At 41.0% G+C, this 17,928-nt stretch overlaps 1 protein-coding gene across 3 annotated transcripts in view; it reads right to left on the bottom strand.

Annotated features, from left to right (window-relative positions):
- Nucleotides 1–17,928, bottom strand: part of DGUOK (deoxyguanosine kinase) — a 32,674-nt gene extending 14,746 nt beyond the window's left edge. Inside the window, exons 1-2 of one of the 3 annotated variants that reach the window (XM_072769860.1) lie at nucleotides 17,694–17,928; nucleotides 4,927–5,039 (exon numbers count right to left, since the gene is read on the bottom strand). In XM_072769860.1, coding sequence (XP_072625961.1) covers nucleotides 4,927–5,039; nucleotides 17,694–17,877 — 297 coding nt within the window. In that variant the 5' untranslated portion in view covers nucleotides 17,878–17,928. The remainder of the gene's footprint in view (nucleotides 1–4,926; nucleotides 5,040–17,693) is intronic. The other 2 variants (XM_072769859.1, XM_072769861.1) reach the window with 2 other exon arrangements.

The following is a 17,928-nucleotide window of genomic DNA, read 5'->3' as shown; positions in this document are numbered from 1 at the left end:
AGTGAGTTATAAGGCAAGTCCTAAGAGAATTAATGAAATCCATGAACTGGGTCTTTAAAAAAGAATAATTATCAAATCTCTCTCTCCCAAAATATTTTTTTATTTTTATTATTTTTATTTTTTTTTAAAATTTTTATTTATTTATGATAGGCACACAGTGAGAGAGAGAGAGGCAGAGACACAGGCAGAGGGAGAAGCAGGTGCCATGCAGGGAGCCTGACATGGGACTCGATCCCTCGTCTCTAGGATCACACACTGGGCCGAAGAGGCGCTAAACCATTGAGCCACCTGGGCTGCCCATCTCTCCCCAAATATTAATACAAATGAGCAATATCAGACAAAAAACACAGTAATTCTAGATTAAAGTATAAAAAAAGTACTAATTTTACACTATTAAATTTGAAATCTCAATAAAAGATTTAAGATTCTGCTTTTTATTTTAAGATCGTATTTATTTGAGAGAGAGAGAGCACACAAGCAGGAAGAGGGAGAAGGAAAAGCAGGCTCCCGTTGAACAGAGAGCCCCGACATGAGGCTCTATCCCAGGAGCCTGGGATCACGACCCAAGTGGAAGGCAGATGCTTAGCCAAGTGAGCCACCCAGGCGCCCCAGGGCAATTTTCTAAGAAAACAAAATTATCAAATTCAATTCAAGAAGGAAAAAAAAAAAAAAGGCAAAACCAAAAACCCACAAACCCTGAATGGCTGAGGAAACAGCTGTCCAGTAACTATTCCCCCCAAACAGCACTGAATCCACATTATTTAAAAAATGCTTTCTAGTCTACCTTCAAAGAATAGGTAATTCCTACACTAAAACAGTGTAAAACTTCTCAATTCATTTTTATAATCCTGATGTAACACTTGTCATAAAACAGTAATACCAATTAAATATACAAATATACATGCAAAACTTCAAATAATCTATTAGCAAATTAATGGAACAGTGTACCATGATCAAAAGGGTTCATTCTAGAATATACAGATGGCACCATTATCAGATCTACTGACTAATATTAAGAGATTAAAAAAACACACACACTCAATTTATCTAAGAAGGCTTCTGATGAAAATTCAACATCTGATCCTGAGGAAAACAGTTCCTATCCTAGTAATTAGAAGGGTACTTCCTCCACATGATCTATTGAAACAACAATCACAGAACTTAACACTAATACATTAGAGATAGTTTCATTAAAGACAGAACAAGATAAGCCTGACTACCATCAATGCTATTATAGTTAATACTGCTCTGGAACTTCTACCCAATAAAAGAAAACAAGAAAACAGAGGTGAAGTATGGATATCTGAAAACTTACAAATGGGAAGTATTTAGAGAAAGCCATTATTTTCTAAATCCTCAAGTAAATAAAGAAAAAAAATTATAAGACAAACAACAATTAACTGCTTTCCTTTAAAACAATAATAATCAGTTTGAAAAAGATGATAGGAAAACAGATCCCAGTCACAATAATAAGAAAATAAATAACCACTCAGGAATAAACTAAACAAGACTACTTCTATGAAAAGTAAATAATGACTTGGGAAAATAAGCCTCCTATAACTTTCAAAGTCACATAAAGAGCAAAATAAAACCATAATAGTAAGAGGAAGAAATATAGGCATATGTTTTTTATAATTTTGGACTGTGAGAGGTCTTTTTAAACTTTTTTATCAAGGGCAGTAATTACAAAGAAAAAGATTTGACTATATAAAAAAATTAGAAGTATTATACTGCAGAATGCATCATATATAGAGATATAGATATATAGAGATAAAAGAAAAATGACAAACTGGGGAAAGGATCAGCAATATGTGACAAAGAGTTAAGATACTTAACATATAATGAGTTCTCATGAAGCCATTACAAAAATTTGAAGATCTCAGTGGAAGGGGGGGAAAAAAGTAAGAGATCTGAATAGGCAAGTCACTAAACAATACTAATAAATGGCTGATAAACATAAAAAGACATTGAATTCACTGTAATCAGAGAAATGTATAACAAAATAACACACTGTTTTCTTGCCCCTCATATTAGAAGGGATGAAAAACAATACTACTGTCTTGCCAGAAGTATGGGAAAGCTTACAGAAGTACAGCTTTTCTGAAGGAAAATTTTGTAAACTATAACAGGTGTCAACAAGGTGTGTAATTTTTGGACATTACAATTCCAATTGTAGATTATCCTAAGAGAATACAAAGTGCACAATATTTAGCTATTAACAAGAAAAGAGATATTCATCATTGTAACAGGAAGAAATTCATATAGTACATATATTAAGTATATCAATTACATTAATTAAATTAAAAAGATCATAGTATGCAGTATACTGCATTTAATGACACTGCAATCATTAAAATTACTATGAAAGGAGGACCTTATATATCAAAGACCATGCAGGTAACAATTACAATTTTTGTTTTGTTTTTTATTTTTATTATTTTTTAAAGATTTTATTTATTTATTCATGAGAGACACAGAGAGAGAGGCAGAGACACAAACAGAGGGAGAAGCAGGCTCCATGCAGCGAGCCTGACGTGGAACTCCATCCGGGGTCTCCAGGATCGCACCCTGGGCCAAAGGCAGGCGCTAAACTGCTGAGCCACCCAGCCCATGAGCCACTCGAGCTGCCCCAATTTTTGTTTTAAAAAAGTAAATGTAGGGATCCCTGGGTGGCGCAGCGGTTTGGCGCCTGCCTTTGGTCCAGGGCGCGATCCTGGAGACCCGGGATCGAATCCCACGTCGGGCTCCCAGTGCATGGAGCCTGCTTCTCCCTCTGCCTATGTCTCTGCCTCTCTCTCTCTCTGTGTGTGACTATCATAAATAAATAAATTAATTAAAAAAATAAAAAAGTAAATGTATATATGTTTTATACATTCATATAAGTGTATGTAAATATATACATTTTTATCCTAATTAGAAAGAAATCTAAGAGAACTAAAACATTAACAATTTACCTCTGGATAATGGGACTATATAAGTATTAGGTATCTACTGCTGCATAACAAATTGTGTCAAAGTTTGGTGCCTTAAACAAAAAATGTTCATTATCCTAGTTCCTTTGGGTGAGGAATCAGGACGCAGTTTAGCTGGCTGGTTCTGCCTCACGGATTCTCATGAAGTTTCAGTCAGGATGTTTGCTGAGGCCAATCATCTCAAGACTTGACTAGGGCCGAAGGATCCACTTCCAAGACTCACTCACACTGCTGTTAGCAGGTAAACTCAATCTCTTGCATCACGGGCCTCTTCACAGACAGGATGCTTCATGACATGGCAGCTGGCTAACCCCAGAGCCAAAAGTGATCAAGACAGAACAAGGCAAATGAGACAATTTCTAAGGCCTACTCTAGCAAGTTCCACTGTTATTCCTGCTACATTCTATTCATCAGAAGCAAGTCGCTAAGTCCAGCCCACACTCAAAGAGTAGGGTTTACCTCTTAAAGGAAAGCTCATCACTGAGTGTTATACTATATGTTGGCAAATCGAACTTCAATAAAAAAAATACAAAAAATAAATAAAGTCAGAGACTGGGGGAAAAAATTAAATAAAAGCTCATCAAACAATTTGTGGAAATATTTTTAGATTTCCACAAAAGGTAACCTGTGGCATACTCAGAGAAAGGTATGTAATTTAATTTCTAAATGGAAAATAAGGGATGCCTGGGTAGCTCAGTGGTTTAGCATCTGCCTTAGGCTCAGGCCATGATCCTGGGGTTCTGGGATCAAGTCCCACATCAGGCTCCCCATAGGGAGCCTGCTTCTCCCTCTGACTATATCTCTGTCTCTGTCTCTCTCATGAATAAATAAATAAACATCTTTATAAAAATGGGAAGCGAATTTCACAAACACATACATACACACAGAGACACAAATCTAAAAAACATATGTCCACAATAAGTATGACGTGCCTGCCAAAATAGGTAACACAATTCTGAGTTGGAATAACAGAAAAATGCCACCTAGAACAAGTTCTATAATATTCTTTTTTTCATTCTTAGTAAATTCTAAGTGGAAAAACTAACAAACTGGATCTTAATGCCTAGACAAAGTTACTTCAGAATGAGGGACAATCTGGAAGAAAATGGTGTTTGGCTTGAAAGAAGGCTCAAAGAGGAGAAAGAGCAAACAAATCATTTCCTTCAACTATACAAATGGTTGTCATGTAGAAAAGTTAAAAACTTAAGAGGCAGAACTTGAACCAATGAGTCAGAGTCACAGGGACGCCAAGTGGTTCATACAAGAACTTTCTAACAATTAAGAGTTTTGTTGAAAACCAGAAAAAGCCACTGAGTGAAATGTTCCTGGTGGCTATAGGAGGAGTGTATGGATTGCGGCAATGTAGTGCCATTCCCTCAGCTACCTCTAAGATTCACATCCAAACTCCTACTCACATGAATATGGCTGGTGCCTTCACAAAGCAGCAGACCTAACACTAGGTTCTATGTCATGAGGCCTAAGTGAAATGTACAGTGCTCAGCATAGTGTGTGGCAAAGTGTGTGCTTTATAAATGTGGGTTCTTATTTCTGCATTGACTCAGAGTGTGACAAGATGTTTGTGAAGTCCCTTCCAATTTCTAACACTTCATAAATAAGTAAAAATCACTATAATTAGCTATTAATCCTGAAGGTCAGCTTCAGTAATATACTCAAAAGTAGGAATGACAAAGCCAGGATGGCTGGACATGCTTTGGGAAACCACAAAGAACAGAGGCAGTCACTTATGTAGACATGTAAAAACCACAAAAATCAAAACTAAACATATTCAAACAAGACATATCCTCTCTGGCATATGAGGTCTGCTTTCTGGAATGAAAGTATTTTAGAAAAGAGACTCAAACTGGGCTGTTTCACCTACTCAGAGCAAATTAGATTATTACAATTAGTTTATTCACCTGTGCCTGCCAACTACCCACCACAACTGAAAACTTACTTTTTGGGTGCCAGGAGCCTGGACTTTCTGCCATGTTGCTACAGGTTCTGTAGCTATGTGCCACTCTGGGTAAGTTTTCGTGAGTAACTTCACAAAGGTGGACTTTCCCACAGCTGCAATGCAAAGAGCATGTATTGGGACACTTCCCAAATCCGGGCAGAAGAAGGCTGCTACTAAACTCTGGTACTGAGGCCCAACTTAAGGCAACAAGTACCAGTTTTCCCAATTTCAAAGCTCAGCACCATACCACTGTCCAACTGATGATGGGTGAGGCCGTGCTAACACAAGCAAGAGGGTGGAAAATGCCCTTAAGATCTGACTTGCAGGTTAACACCTTAACCTCCCAGAGGCAGAGTAATTTAATAACAGTTGAAAATGTAATAGGACTACCAAAAGCAGAGGAAATCAGCTACTTAAGTTGTCAGGCTTGAATCATATTTATTTTGTGACAGAATAAAAAAAAAAAGATTTTCAAGGAAGAAAATGAAGATTATGACCCTCATTCATTCAACAAACCTAACCAGTATTTCCTGGAGTCCTTACTATGGGCTCATAGGGCTGTCTATGTCTCTGTCTCTCTCTGTGTGTCTGAATAAATAAACAAAATCTCAAAAAATAAGATAAAAAAATAAAAATGAGATGGAATCTTATCACTTCCCTGCTTAAACTATTGCCATGGACTTCTGATTGCCCTTAGAATAAATTCAAACTTCTTACCAGGCTAGGAGGCCCTGGCTGATCTGGCCTCGCCTGCCTACCTGCCTTTACATACCTCTGGAGCTACTCTTCTCCCTCACTTGACCAGGCCTCTTCTAGGCTCAGGCTTCTCTTCTGTCCTGTCATACACTAAGTTCTTTCTCTTTCCCTGCCTTTGTTTATATGGCTCCCTCTGCCTGGACTGCCCCTCCCCTACCCAGAGCCTGGCTAACTCCTCACCTTTCAGATCGTACCTCAGACAGCATTTTCTTCAGAGGAACCTTCCCTGGTCTCCTGAGCTCTATTATAGAGTCATCCTGCATTTTTCTCTCCTAGCATGTAACAATTTGGTATTAGTTACCTCGGTGTTTGTTTAGTATCTCCCATACAACCTCTTGAGGGCAAAGTCCATCCTATGTTTTGTTTATCACTGCACCCCCTGTGCTACCCAGATGTCCTCCATCTCATTTTTTAAATTAATTAATTCATTCATTAATTTTTTATTTTTATTTTTTAAAGATTTTATTTATTTACTAATGAGAGACACAGAGAGAGAGAGAGGCAGAGACATAGGCAGAGGGAGAAGCAGGCTCCCCACGGAGAGCCCAATGTGGGGCTTGATCCCGCTCCAGGATCACACCCTGGGCCAAAGGCAGGCACTTAACCACTGGGCCACCCAGGAGTCCCATCCCATGTCATTTTTAAAAGATTACTCTCCCAGCTGTGTAAGAACAGACTGACACAGAAGTAGGCAAACCAATTAGAATAGCAGCCTGAACCATGGGATGGCAGGAGGTAGAAAACAGTGGTTGAGATGAAATCACCCTACAACAAAGAACCTCTTCCCATTTACGCCAATGTCTGGCCCATAACCTCCCTGTACTCCAGATTCACTATCCAAGCACCCTCCAGACACCTCCAGTAGGATGTCCCACAAACACCTCGAAGTTAATCTGCTCCCTACATGAATGAAGTCATCATCATCCCCACCAAACTGAACGTTCTCCCATAACCCCCAGACCCTGGGGGATGGCAGCAGCATCCACTAACTGTTAGAACTTCTCCCTCCAAACCACCTCTGCCAAACCTCAAGGAGCCATCAAGTCCTTCCACACCTGCCTTCTACATTTTCCCCATCTGTCCTTTTCATTCCATTCCCACCTCCAAGCTCAAATTCAGGTTCTCATCTCCTGCCTCTCTGAGTCTAGTTTTGCCCTCTTTAATCCATCATTCATACTACAGCCACACTGAACACAAAATAACACTGCTTAAAACCCTCTTGACAGGGCAGCCCTGGTGGCGCAGCGGTTTGGCGCCGCCTGCAGCCTGGGGTGTGATCCTGGGGACCAGGGATCGAGTCCCATGTCGGGCTCCCTGCATGGAGCCTGCTTCTCCCTCTGCCTGTGTCTCTGCCTCTCAGTCTCTCTCTCTGAATAAAATAAATAAATCTTAAAAAAAAAAAACAAAAAACAAAAAAACCCTCTTGACAGTTCCCTATTACCTTCGTGACAAAATCCAAGGTCTACAAGACACATCAAGATCTGGTCCCTGCATGTACCTCCCTGGCCTCAGCTTCTTTTAGGCACCTTGAACTGCTGACTAAACCCCTTGCAACTCCAATCCTGCCATGTTCTTTCCTGCAAATGTGATTTTGCATATGTACTCCCATTTCCTGGAGCACCTTCTCTCACTTGTCACCTCCTACTCAATCTTTGAATCTGCCCAGATGTGCTTCCTGTATAAAGCTTTTCCAGACCCTGACACATCTGACCTGGACTAGCTAATCATCCTTTATACTTGGCCTAGAGTTCTGGGTAAGAATTCATCACTGCAATTTTGATTTTTATTTAACAAATGTTAAAAAAATGTTAAAAAAAAAAAAACACCTCTGTGTCTGAATAAACAAAAGCTAAATAAAAAAAATTTACTTAACATTTGTTAAATAAAAATCAAAAAATGACTTAAGAGTATGTCAGAGTTCAATTCCCTCTATCATAGATGATCTTTCTCAAACAAATTGTATCCTTAGGGAGAATCTGAATGGAACCAAGAGAAGGAAGGGAGGCACCCTTCAAGTCAATTCTATCAGCCACTCGAGGTTACTGATCAGGAGTGAAGGGATGGGGACGCCTGGGTGGCTCAGCGATTGAGCATCTGCCTTTGGCTCAGGGCACAGTCCCGGAGTCCTGGGATAAATTCCCGCATCGGGCTCCCTGCATGGAGCCTGCTTCTTCCTCTGCCTGTGTCTCTGCCTCTCTCTCTCTGTGTGTGTCTCATGAATAAATAAAAACCTTAAAAAAAAAAAAAAAGGGAGTGAAAGGATGTCTCAGAAGAGCCCACACATCCAATATGTGCCATTGATTACACACCACCCCAACTCATGTCTGAACAACACAGGGTAAGAACAAACAACACGAATCTGTGTATTCTGTACAGTCATGTTCATCTCTCAGTTCCATCTCCACCCAGCCCATGTGTGCCTTTGTACATCCGCCCAGTCTCTTCTCTTCCCACACTTCAGTGAATAAATGCCTTCCCCTGCTCTTCCTGGCCTGTGTCTAAATCCTTTCTGCCTAAGGCCCCACCTCTTCCATAAAGTTTAGAATGTCTCTAGGTCACATGGAATTCCTACCGCATTGGGCAACTGAATCAACTAATACTTAACTATTTATGAGACGTTTTGCATTTAATTGTTTTGATTGCTTCATTGGGTCTTAATTTTGGTTGCCTAACATGATCTGACTTGCTGGGGTTGGGGCCTAGGAATACACAATTATAAGTATGTTCCACATGATCCTGATGCATACTTATATTTGAGGTTGCTATCCAGAACAATTTGATCAAAATCAACAGAGGTGGGGGTTTTTTTTGTTTTTTTAAATATAGGTTCTAGTGACACCTGGATGGCTCAGTGGTTGAGCATCTGCCTTCGGCTCAGGGTGTGATCCCAGGGTCCTGGGATTGAGTCCCACAACAGGCTCCCCACAGAGAGCCTGCTTCTCCCTCTGCCTGTGTCTCTGCCTCTCTCTGTGTGTCTCTCATGAATAAATACAATCCTAAAAAAAAATTAAAAATATAGGTTCTAAAACCACATACCAGACTAGTGAATAAAAGCCTATGGGCTGCACAGTTCACATTCCCACCAACAGTGTAAGAGGGTTCCCTTTTCTCCGCATCCTCTCCAACATTTGTGGTTTCCTGCCTTGTTAATTTTCCCCATTCTCACTGGTGTGAGGTGGTATCTCATTGTGGTTTTGATTTGTATTTCCCTGATGGCAAGTGATGCAGAGCATTTTCTCATGTGCATGTTGGCCATGTCTATGTCTTCCTCTGGGAGATTTCTCTTCATGTCTTTTGCCCATTTCATGATTGGATTGTTTGTTTCTTTGTTGTTGAGTTTAAGAAGTTCTTTATAGATCTTGGAAACTAGCCCTTTATCTGATACGTCATTTGCAAATATCTTCTCCCATTCTGTAGGTTGTCTTTTAGTTTTGTTCACAGTATCCTTTGCTGTGCAAAAGCTTATCTTGATGAAGTCCCAATAGTTCATTTTTGCTTTTGTTTCTTTTGCCTTCGTGGATATATCTTGCAAGAAGTTACTGTGGCTGAGTTCAAAAAGGGTATTGTCTGTGTTCTCCTCTAGGATTTTGATGGAATCTTGTCTCACATTTAGATTTTTCATCCATTTTGAGTTTATCTTTGTGTATGGTGAAAGAGAGTGGTCTAGTTTCATTCTTCTGCATGTGGATGTCCAATTTTCCCAGCACCATTTATTGAAGAGACTGTCTTTCTTCCAATGGATAGTCTTTCCTCCTTTATCGAATATTAGTTGACCCAGGGTCCACTTCTGGGTTCTCTATTCTGTTCCATTGATCTATGTGTCTGTTTTTGTGCCAGTACCACACTGTCTTGATGACCACGGCTCGGTGTCCATCGAAAGATGAATGGATAAAGAAGATGTAGTTTATGTATACAATGGAATATTACTCAGCCATTAGAAACGACAAATACCCACCATTTGCTTCGACGTGGATGGAACTGGAGGGTATTATGCTGAGTGAAGTAAGTCAATCGGAGAAGGACAAACATTATATGGTCTCATTCATTTGGGGAACATAAAAAGTAGTGAGAGGGAATATAAGGGAAGGGAGAAGAAATGTGTGGGAAATCTCAGAAAGGGAGACAGAACATAAAGACTCCTAACTCTGGGAAACGAACTAGGGGTGGTGGAAAGGGAGGAGGGTGGGGGGTCAGGGTGAATGGGTGATGGGCACTGAGGGGGGCACTTGACAGGATGAGCACTGGGTGTTATTTTGTATGTTGGTAAATTGAACACCAATAAAAAATAAATTTATTATAAAAAAAAAGCCTATAGGCTTGTCATGAAGCACCTAACAGACTGACAGGAATTACAAATTGGTTGAGTTTATATATTTATCAGATGCCTGCCTGTCCTGAGTAGCCTCTACTTTAAAATATTTGGCATAAAAAAAAAATAAAATAAAATATTTGGCATAGATGGGCAAAATTTAGATTGCAGGTTGCTGATTAAATCTAAAACATGGTCCCTGCCTGTCAGCCAAAAAGCTATTTTAATTAATAGGAAAAGATTAAGGCAATTGAGATGGCTGAGATTGAATGATTGTTGGAATTACATTTTTTGGAAGTTAAAAATAATCCAAGAAACTACTGCAGAGGAAAAGGGCCCTGAGGGTTAGAGAGTGCCAGCTTCACCTCTGAAATCAGACATTATTAGTTCATCTAAGGGCAGTCAGAACTCTGAGAAACTGACTCATGCCATTTAAACACACAAAACCCGGAATGCCAACAAATTTGATGTAATGGAAAATATACAATTCCAATTACTGGAACATCTACACCAGGACAATACTTCTATCTGCATCCCACTGCCCATTCGAAACTTCTGGAAAGCCAGTTTAGTAATCAAAAGCCAGTTGCAACAAAGAATGACAATAAATTGTGGTGGCAGGTCCTCAGAGCTGTGCTATTCAGGTTGCTATAAAGCTCAGAGCCTGGGTCATCTGCCATAGGGCAGTATTTCTTAAGCTGTATTCCAATGGAACTCAGCTGTGCCAGGCACCAACCACAAATATGGAATAATTTTAAAAGATAAAGTTATATATTTATATTAAAACCACACACAGTATAACCTTTTTAGTGCTAGAATATCTAAGCATAAGTTTTTTCTTCCTGCTTGGGTTTGACTGTTGGGTTTTGTTTTTTTTTTTTAAGATTAATTTATTTATTTGGGTGGGGAGGGGCAAAGGGAGAGGGACAGAGAATTTCAAGCCAACTCCTGACGTAGGGTTTGATCCCATGACCCTGAAATCATGCCCTGAGCCAAAATCAAGAGTCGGACACCCAATTGCTGAGCCACCCAGGCTCCTGGGTTTTTTTGTTTGTTTGTTTATGACCTATGTTTTAAGTGTTCCCAGGGGCTTCCCAAGAGTGGTGTTGTCTGCTTCTTCCCTGCTACACTGGCCTCCTCCTGGCGAGCAGAACACTCCTGCCCACCAAACCACTCCTCTTCATGTAGCACTGGGCAAACAAGATAAATTCCTTCCTTTGTCTGGTCTCTATGCAGAGCACCAGCCTCTTATGATATCATTTTCACAATTTATTTAGATCCTAGCTTCACTGTTATCTCTCAATAAACTTTTTAATATCATGAAATTTGGGAGGTATCAGATCTCAGAATCAAACTTTCCTATTACTGAACTTTATTATATGTGCCTTGACTTGAAAAAAGGTAGGAGGTACTTTCTTAGTATATTAGTTCAACATGTTGATTTTTATTAGCACCAGGACTGTCATTCCACAAACTGAATCAAAGAGTTCTGTCAGTAATTTCCATCCTTTCCTAAGTCATGTTTTTTTTCCTTCCACAAATTTTTCTATAAACTACGATGCCCGCTATTGCTATGTTCTGCTAAAATCTAGCAGTAAGATACTATCTGATATAATACCCCAAATATGTTATTTTCAATGTAATACAGTTGTATTTCATACGAGCCTCTTAAACATACCATCACCTCCAGGCATTTCCCTCTCCTGAGCAAAATGAAATATGTGGCAAACATCCAATCCTGAAACCTTTTACCAAAAAGCAAACTAATGCAGTAAATATAAAACTTCTTTTCTTTTATTTTATTTTATTATTATTTTTTTAATATAAAACTTCTTAAACAAAAGTCTTCCAAAGAACATTTAAAGCCTGTATTTCAGGCACTGCAGTTAATGCTGTCTCCATTTATTCACTCTTACTGACTCACTGGATGTTTTATGGAAGAGCTACCAAGTGCTAGGTACTGTAACTTAAGTGATGAATGAGGCTAAGACCCTGCCCTCCAGGAGCTTATACTGCACTGGTGAAACAAAGCACCCAAGGTCAGAAAGGCTCTGGGCCCAAAAGCATTCTGGGCAAACTTAAGAAAAATCACTCAGCAGGCTTAAAAGAAACTTAATACCTTTTGCCCTGATTCCTCTTACTGTTTTTCCCTTGAAAAACTATGCTTACTAAATAGATAGATGAATAGATAGACAGACAGACAGACAGATAGATAGATAGATAGATAGAGACGTTGTTCCCAGTTCCCAGCACACAATCCAAACCCCTCTTGTTCTGCATGAGCCTCTCACTGATCTGAACACCTTCCCCCCTACTTTGCCCACCACTTGATTCATTCTTTCACTGTCACCTTCTCGTGAAGCCTTCATGAACTCTCTCCGGCTCCACTTCACCCAGAGGCAGAGCTAACCTAACCACTGCCTGCTCTGATTTCCCAAGGTATTACATTATAAATATTTGTTGACCCATGACTCTCTCCCCTTGCTCTTTGAAGACTTTTGTCAGTCCATGTCAGTTCATACAAAGGATATTCCTTTGTATCCTGAGTATCTAGCCAGGTACCAGGAAAGGAGATGGATGGAATGAGGTGAATCACAGAAACAAAGACTTCAATATACAACGTTTAGAGTAAATGGGCATTTCCCCCCTACGATTCTTTCCAATTATTTACATGCAATAAAAGCAATAGATGCACATTAGTGACGTCAGAATATACAGAACATGCTATTAGGGAAGCTCTCTCCTCTGCTTTATGTACAACTCTCTAGACTGTGAAAGTGACAACGTTTCTTCTTTTTTGGTTTGGTTGAAAATCAAAGTGAGAATGCTCTAAGACAACTTACTGCCAGCATTTCATACAGCAATCCTTTCTTCAAATGAGTTCTGTAATTATAAAATAACCGGCTTTTATATATATATATAACTAACTAGGAAGCAATAATACACTGCAGCCATGAATGCACTTACATGATAGATTATTTTATTTCTTACATTTTAAGGGATTGTAGGCACCAAGCTTTTGATTTTCAATCACACATGACATATGCCTTCATAATTCAAACTAGGTGCCATTAGGTGCTACTTCACTGACCCATTTTCCTTACATGTTGTGGTCTGTACTTAAAGGAGCAGATCAACAGACTCAGAGTAGCACAACTATTACAAAAGTCCCTCTATATATATCTAACTTGAGTTAGGACAGGGGTTTACCTTCCCCTATTCAGGTGTCCTGGAGAGGTGCTGATTTGTTTGGGGATGTCACCTGTGATTAGAGAATGAGATCACTCCTGACTTGATTGTAAAGCAGTTTAAAATATTCCCTCCGTGGGCACCAATGACTAACTTCCACATGGTACCACACCATAGGAGTCAAGCATCTGATGAACACTGAAAGAATACAATGGGTAAGGCAGGGGGCTAGGGGCTGGTGATGCAAAGATGAGCCAGACACTAAGTGGCCAATCCAGAGAAGGTGTTGAATGTGCAAACAATCCCCACAGAACTCAAGTGCTGCAACAGCTGTGGGTACAAAATGTTACAAGAGCACACAGAGGAGGCAGTGACTAATTCTGCCTGAGGACAGTCATCATGGTGTGTGGGGTGATGGAGAGCAGTAGGAGGTAAAACTTGGAACAGCCAGATTAGGGTTCCCCCAGTCCACTTGCCATTAGTCACATTTTCCTTGGGCAAGTACATTCACTCCCAAGGCTTCAACAGTCACCCCCACAATCAACAGCCTCCTTATCTGAAATCTCCATCCCATCTCTCCTGGTTTCAGGCATATTTCCTAATCTACCTCAGAACATCTGTCTCTGTAGGTCTCAGAGGCACCTGATAACCAAATATTTTACTCTTACCTCCCCAGACTTCCTCTTCCTTTATTCCCATCCTGTTTTCAGTAGCATCCAAACTGTAAACCTGTCAACTTCTATGCTTCTAACCCTTACCTCCAAGTGGCCACCTAGTCCTGTCAATCTCACTTCCAAAATCCCTCTCAAACTTCCATTCTTCTCTGTCCTTCCATTCCCTCTGTCCAAGTCTGCATCTTCCCACACTCCAACTACTATGACAGCCACAAAACTGGTCTATCTACTCCAAATTCTGTTCCTGTTCATTCACTCAACACAATGGATGCCTGGCGCTCTGGGTATTGCAAGCAAACAAGATAAGTGCCTGCTTTATGGAGCTTTCTGTTCATTCCATCCGGCCAACTTCTTTTTCAAAATTAACCTGGTCACGGCACATGCTGGCCTCACGTCTTCAGTAGCCTCTCACCATGCAGCATGGTGCACAGGCTCTTCAACATCTGGCAAGTCTACCCTTCCAGCCTCTTGTTCTGCCATTCAGGCACATCTATTATGAAAACTGCATGTATCTTCAGGCTTTACCTTGGCAAATGTTACCTCCTCTACCTGCAACATTTCTTCCTTGTCTTCCCCTTGGGGATTCCTACCCCAGAGATTTGGAGTTTCCACGCCCAAACAAACACTCATCACATGGTACAGAGATTATGTTTAGAAGTCTGCTCCTCCCACCTGGTTATGAGCTCCACATAGGACAGGAACTGTACCACATGTGAGTCTACCCTCATATAAGGTATTCAGTAAGTCTTGGTCTGAGTGAAAGCAAGGAACAAGTATATACATCTAGAAAGGTTCAGAAGCAAAGGTCAGGAAAATTGGGAGACGGAGCTCAAACTTCATTCGATGGCCTGTGTCCCAGTACTTACTGTGTGAAGTACGTCAGTAGTTCTCTGGGCTCTTGAGAACAGAGCTGCCTTTAGAGGCATGTTTCCCAAAGACAGAACGTGGTTAACACCATCAGGCAGGGAGGAGGACCCTCCCTTCTCAATCTTTTTGATGTTTCTGATTCGGCTGGAGAAACAGCCATGGTGACCGGTCTCATTTTCGATTCATGGCCACTAGGTCCAAGTGGGTCCTTACTACTACCTGGCAGCTCGACATTTTTCTTGCTCACTCACTAGACTAATTCATGTCTTTCCTCTCTCTTCACGCTTATTCTGCTTAGCTGAGCCTTCTTCCAATTTCACTGAGAAAACCACCAAAAGGCCAGTCCCAAGTTCCCACCACACCTACTCCAGTCAGTACTCATTTCTGTTGCCATTCACACTGTTAATGGGGATAAACCATGCTCCTAGCTTAGGCTAATCTCTCCACTTCAGCAATAGATTCCATTCCTTCTTGCTTGCTAAAGTCACTCCAGTAATTACATCCTGTCTCCTGCTTCACCAATTTTTTTCCCTCTCTACTTACTAGACCGCTCCCATCAGCTTCCACACATGATCGAATTCCTCTCACAAAAAGAAAAAACTAGAAACAACCCCCTCCAACCCTCTTCCCATTTCAGCTACCACCCTATGTCTCCTCTTTCCAGGAAAACTTCCCAACAGTTGTCTTAATCCCGGGTCTCCTAATTCCTCACCTCCCGTTTTCCTTGAAACTATGCCAAACATTCACCCCTACCACCTCTAAAAATTGTTCTTCTCAAGTTCACCAAAAAAGTTCTGTTACTTAAACAGCATTACACAGTTGAACATTCCCATCTCCTGAACATCTTCTTCACTTGGCTTCCAGATACCCTTCTTTCTCTTTTGGTTTTGCTCTGACCTCGGTGGTCATTCCTTCTCAGTCTCCTTCGCCTGGTTCCTTCCCTAATCTCTTTAACATGTGGGTGCCCCATGGCTTAGTCCTTTCCATCAACACACACAGTCTCCTGACTTCAAATTCCGTCTACATTTGTACCTCCAGTCCAGGGAGACTGAACTTCAGACTTACATATCCAACTGACTCTTCAACATCTCCACTTAGGTATCTAATAAAAAGCACAGAAAAACCTAACACACCTAAAGATAAAATCTTGAAGCCATCCCTGCCCCCAGTCTGCTCTTCCCATCCTTCTCCATTTAAGAAAATTTGCAACTCCCATTTTTCAAGTTGCTCAGGCCAAAATGATTTTTTTGTCTCCCATTCCACATCTGCTAAATCCAATTTGCCCTGCCTTAAAAGGTAACTGGAATCCAACTGTCTCTTACCAGTACTGTTATTACCCTGCTCCAACTCATGGCAACTCATCATTGCAATAACCTACTGACACCTTCTACTTTCAACATATCAGCCAGTCACCTTTTTATAATTTAAGTCAAATCATGTCACTTGACAGCTTAAACCTTTTCCAATGGTAAGTAAAAATCCACCATGGACTGCAAGACCCATACAATCCATCCCTTACCTTCACACCTCATCCCATTTCATTCTCCTCTTTGCTCACTCTGTTCCAGCCACAACAGCTTTCCTCCTGTTCCCTGAACACACTATCTACCTCAAGGTCTTTGCACTTGGTCTCCCCTCTGCCTGGAAGATTCTTCTCCCAGATTTCCACATGGTTTCATTCCCTGTTTCCTTCTGATTTTTGTTCCAACGTCACCTTCTTGGTGAGGCCTGTCTTGAGTGCCCTATCTAAAACTGCCATTTCCCTTAATCCCTCATCCCTTAATTTTCTCCATCACATTCATTACTATCTAATATACTGTTTACCCAATTTGTATTGTTTATTACTTATGGCTACTAGAGTTCCACAAGAGCAGAGATTTGTATTTGTTCTGTTTGGTGCTTTATCCTCAAGGCCAAGAACAGTGCTGGCATACAGAAGTTGCTCAAAGGGTTATTTACTGAATGAATAAAATGAGAAATTCTCAATTTGCGGCTAGAATGTATTCAATCCTCAACACCTACTAATCCCTTTAGGGCTCAGCACCTTAGCTAGTAAAGGCGTCAAGTCAGAATTTAATAGTGAGCTGAAGTGTTTTGCTTTCTTTTTTTATTATTACTTTTTATTTAAGATACTGGGTCTCTACTCTTATGAAGTTACTTTTATTTTTTTTTTGAAATTACTTTTAATACATGTTTTAAGTCTAAAAGTTTGAGTTTATTCTAAGATATTATATGGGACTAGAAGAAAAACATGGTAAAATTAATGTAAGTGGTATCTGAATAACTGAATTTTGGGAACTCTTAGGGTAGGGCTGCCAGATAAAATACAGGACACCAGTGAAATTTTAATTGTAGATTAATAATTTTTTCTAGCATATGTCCCAAATATTGCATAGGACACACACTAAAATGGTATATTATCTCAAATCCTATCGTGTGTGTGTGTATATATATATATATATATTTTAAGGTTTTATTTATTTATTCATGAGAGAGAGAGAGGGGGGCAGGGACACAGGCAGAGGGAGAAGCAGGCTCCATGCAGGGAGGGAGCCCGACGTGGGACTCGATCCCGGGTCCCCAGGATCACACCCTGGGCCGAAGGCAGGCGCTGAACCGCTGAGCCACCCAGGGATCCCCTGAAATCCTATCTTAAATGAGCACCTTTCCCCGCCTAAATCTGGCAACCCTATCTTAGGAGAACAAGGAAATTGCACCTTGCTCTTTGTCACATCCATTTCGATCACAACAAGCTGGTAGAACTCTTGTTCTATCTACAGACTTCGTGGCTGTGGAAGAGTACTGAAAATCCTAAAAATCAAAAAGACAAAGGCCTCTTTGGGAGGTGAAAGGCCCCGCGGCACAGACTGCGGGGGAAGCGGCGGCGGGGGCGGGTTTGGGACTGGGAGAGGTGGTCTGGGTCCAGCTCCCTTTCTCAGCCTCTCTGGCTGCAGCCACTTTTCGGCCCTTACCAATGTTTCCTTCGATGGAGAGACTTCGAGGCCCGAGCTCCGCGTGCAAGCCCCTGGAGGGGCACACGCCACCGACTGCGCTCTGTGCCATGGACCTGGAAGGTGTCCGCAACAGCCTTCGGAGGAGCCGGCCCGCAGTCATTCCACCCACGACTTGCGCAGCGACCACTTCCGCCGAGAACATTTCCGCCCGCGGCACGGCCTTTCCAGCGCTCCGGCGCACCTATGACGTCAG

Source organism: Canis lupus, chromosome 12 (assembly GCF_048164855.1).
Source record: "Canis lupus baileyi chromosome 12, mCanLup2.hap1, whole genome shotgun sequence".
Lineage (NCBI taxonomy): Eukaryota > Metazoa > Chordata > Mammalia > Carnivora > Canidae > Canis > Canis lupus.
Note: the sequence above shows the minus strand (reverse complement) of the source record. Positions and strands in the feature narration are given on the sequence as shown.